The sequence below is a fragment of the Aplysia californica genome, unplaced genomic scaffold (genome assembly GCF_000002075.1).
Source record: "Aplysia californica isolate F4 #8 unplaced genomic scaffold, AplCal3.0 scaffold00018, whole genome shotgun sequence".
Lineage (NCBI taxonomy): Eukaryota > Metazoa > Mollusca > Gastropoda > Aplysiida > Aplysiidae > Aplysia > Aplysia californica.
Window position 1 is genome coordinate 53,153 of NW_004797288.1, and position 4,280 is coordinate 57,432.

General features: G+C 40.9%; 1 protein-coding gene across 6 annotated transcripts in view; it reads left to right on the forward strand.

Annotated features, from left to right (window-relative positions):
- Window positions 1–3,699: 3,699 nt before the first annotated feature.
- The window catches only part of LOC118478299, a gene marked incomplete at its 3' end in the record, with an annotated part of 6,465 nt that continues 5,884 nt past the window's right edge, over window positions 3,700–4,280 (forward strand). For 3 of the 6 annotated variants that reach the window (XM_035971674.1, XM_035971679.1, XM_035971681.1), the window contains 1 exon segment: window positions 3,701–4,186. Coding sequence is in view for 2 of the 6 variants with exons in the window: in XM_035971666.1 (XP_035827559.1) it covers window positions 3,956–4,019 (64 nt within the window). 6 annotated transcript variants of the gene reach the window in all.

Sequence of the window (4,280 nt, forward strand, 5' to 3'; positions counted from 1 at the left end):
GGGGGGGTTACACATTTTCAAAATTTCCATTTTTAACAACCCATTTACCAGTGATCGTAGACAGAGCACGAGGGTGCACAGGGATAGTTGTGCTATATTCACACTGGTCTGTCTCTGTGGTCTGCTGATTTTGACATAGGAGGATTTCCGTACCGATAGTTTCATCTTTCTTTTTTTCTTAGCAAAAGGTTGCTCTTACACCCCCATCAACACTTTTAGATCATTTAGAAGGTAGTCTTCCGACCCTGCCTGACGTCAGTATCAACCCAGACTGAAAGGGATACAGCATCCCTGCAGAAACACCGAGATGCCAAATGAAAATAATCTCTACTTCGGAATCGAACGAAGCGCGTAACCACTACATCAAAGATGATGATGATGATGATGATGATGATGATGATGATGGTGATGGTGATGATGATGATGATGATGATGATGATGATGATGATGATGATGATGATGATGAGTTGCTCCCGAGGAAGCCCACGGGGTGAAACTTTGAGCTATTAAACAAATTTAAACATTTTATATTGTTATTTTATTTTTGTCTAAAATTAAAACAAGACTCTCCCCCCCCCTACCCTGCTTACCAAACAATGATGATGATGATGATGATGATGATGATGATGATGATGATGATGATGATGATGATGATGATGATGATGATGATAACAAGAACAATGATAATAATGAAATAATAATAATGAAACCGTCCAGAAAGGAATCGAACTCTTGTCTTCTGCGTACAATATCGAAGAGACTACCCCTCCACCACAGACGCTTGTGAACAGACTGCGGCGCCAGAAGAATTATTAGTATTAGCACTTGGGTTGGCGACTTTTCTGGCCCACTTGGCTCGACCACATCGGAGCTCAGAGAAGGCCCACTAGTAAGGCCGGACATGAGGAGTCAAAGAAGGGACTTTATTTAGTCATTTGGAAATGGTAGTAAAGGTAGTGGCAACGAGAACTGTTAATTATACATGTACGAATTGCGTCGAAGGGTACATAATACATTTGTAATTATTACGATTACAATCTTTTTTTGGGATAAATGGTCACACTGAGAATACGTTTCCCCGAGGCTTTCTAATACATTATTGTATGACTAGCTCACGAGGTACACGTTTCAATATCATCACAGTATTCAGTCTTGACCGTGTTTTCTCTCTCTGTATGTGTATGTGTGTGTATGTGTGTGTGTGTGTGTGTGTGTGTGTGTGTGTGTGTGTTTGTGTGTGTGTATGTGTGTGTCTTTCTCTCGCCCCTCCCTCTCTCAATAAAATGTTTTTTTTCTAAATACCGATACATTGCATATTTTCGTTTGAGGATAATTTATTATGATACACCATTATGTTGATACGCTTCACCTAATCTGAAAAAGAAAGTTCATTGGAAAGTCCTAGGAACTTAACCTTTGGGCAGAGAAAGGGGGCAATTTTGTTATACAAGAAAGAGAGGGATCCATTCGTAATATGCACTGAAGCCGCCACTAATCGGTCCGATCCAATCCGATTCGGTACGGATTGGCGCTGGGTTTAAACTACATTCGGTGAGCCAGCGAAGAAAGCAAGGTTATGTTTCATAAATGTTATCTCACTTGATACGAAGACCTTCAACATTCCACGTAAACTCACAGTTGGGCAGATGGCAGTTATGATTTATGCAACATGTTGTTGTTGTTGTTGTTGTTGTTGTTTGTTTGTTTTTTGTTTTGTTTTTGGGGGAGTGATATAAAGAGAAGTTCAAATGCATAATGCATGACTAACTTTTTTTCGAACTCTGTTAAAAAGTAGCAAGAGTCAATACGACTTTCTAAGAACTCATTTGTTCTTCAAAATTATACAAATCTAAGACGCGTAGGCCTCATATTATTTGCAGTCGATATTGTTACAACGGCAACCGACTGTTGAGGAGAAAAGATGCCGTTTTGGACTTGCGGATGTCTTATACAGTGTCATTGAATTGAAAAAAAAATCTACTTGGGGAAAATGGAAATAATCGTGTGTGCACATGACTGTCTTATACAGGTGGCTGTCAGAGCAGGTTCAATTCTACGCTAAAGAAAGCAAAAATAGCTTATAAGTCCAACCCCGATTGATAACTGAGAACAAACGAAATAACTGTTTTCCTCAGAACCCACCTCCACATGAGTCATGGATGTTTGAGGGTTATACGAAAAATTCGAGAGGAATCAAAACAGGATAATATAACTACATGTTTAAGTTTAGGGCGACCACAAATGGTTTGGCAAACTTCAGTCTCTTATCTAGCGCTCTCAAAGTTAAAGTATCACTCCGCTTCAGAGCTGTTCGTCTTCCGCTGTGGTTTTCCTATCTCTTCCTCCGTCGGTCTCCCTTTCTCCCTCCTCATGCTGTGCCATGTAGTAATTATTTAGAACATAATAAAATAGTAATGAAATCATGTCGATTATTTTATTCAATGCTTCACTTTTAAGATGAGATCTTAATCTATGTATGGCCTCTTTGGCTTGTCTGATTCTTTGTTCACCTCATCAAAGGTGATGGGACCTTTAAACTTGTCAGCAATTAGAAATTCCTAGGAGGAAACATCTCCTTTCTAGCTCTAGGGCATATAAAATTAGTATTCTAATCTCAATGCCTTCCGCCGAACTTCATGACTTGCAAACACACAAAAACAGGGAGATGACCAAGAAGCGCATATTTGGACCGTTGAGCCAAATGCGATGTTTTAATCTCTACACTTGATATACATATTCTATTATGTTCTGTGGTTTAAGTCAGGTAGATTGTAAAGGACAAGAGTGCGCAAGAAGGGGCGGAAATCACTAGTGCCACACCACAGAATTCTGTGTGCCACACTGATCTGTGTGCTGTGTGCTTTGACGCAGACGAGGACATGACTATGAAACCTATAAGTGTTCGTTATCAAAGTATGTTGTTAGTCAGTGGCATAGTAATGGTGCAGTGTGTGAAGGGCAAAGAGAATCACAGCCAATGTACGGAACTAAATTAAATGCCCCCAATTGATGGCACAATGAACCAGAACTTTTAAAATTTCTGAATTGCTGTTTGCAAGGCAAATAAAGCCCCACGACTCCGTCGCCTAAACACAATTTCTGAGAAAATATCGATCTGTGTCTCTGTCCCCATTAGTCTAATTGTGGCAGACTGAGAATCGCGCTGATCGTGTTGACTCTGTCACCGCCAATCCATTGTCGATATGGTAATACCTCACACTACAGAACAAACCTGTTTCAGATTATGTGGATATAGTTGCTTGTTGCGAAAAAAATCGGATACACTATTCGCATCCTTACTTTTTCCACTTCATTTTAGTTTAAATAAAAGTTTTACGGCACTTGTAACACACCATGGTCAAATTAGTGTCGAGGATTTGAGATGTTACAAGAGAGTAACAGACACAAAAAAGGAGGAAAGCTGAGGATGAGAAATGTTTGATAGAAGAGAAGGAGCACATTACACCAAACCACCAGCCAACCGCCCATCCGCTTCATTTTGAGGCAAAAATGTATAACCTATTTGATCAAATAAGGACGGTAGCTAGCCCCCCCCCCTCCACCTACCCCCACACACACAAACGCACACATACGCACACATACACACGCACACACACACACGCACACACACACACACACACACACACACACACACACACACACATCTTGTCACATTAACAACGTACTGGTCTGGCACAACCATGGAAACCGCTCTGGTGTAGAAAGAGTTAAGATAAAAAGCTTTGTTACTAAAAGTAGTTAAAGTCATAGTCAAGCCAGAGCTAGCTATTGATTGTGCGTTACCTCCCCTGTTTGGATGATTCGTTCCGGACAGGAGCAGTGATAATATTTGCCTTCCACTTGCTCTAGAGCGTTTTAATTGCTCGTCGACGTCAGCAGTTGCAATAGAGAAAATACCGGAGTCCAGTTTTTGTGGAGCGGTTCCAGTGGCCGGATGTGGTGGGGCTTTATGTCAAAACAAGGTGGAAAAGCATCGTCTAGGATGGAGAGTGTTATGGGTTTGTGACAAGAACTACTCTCTGTGCTGATGATTAAAAATACTGTGGTGAATTCATGAAAACTGTGTACTTTCACTTCTTAGAATATCGAAAGTCTGTTTGGAACGTGCACACAATGTGCAGGATGCTCGTGGCTTTTCCGTTCGTCTTTGGACACCTTGTGTGAAGTACCATTACACTCTCAATTTCCTTACTCTGGTGTGTGTGTGTGTGTGTGTGTGTGTGTGTGTGTGTGTGTGTGTGTGTGTGTGTGTGTGTGTG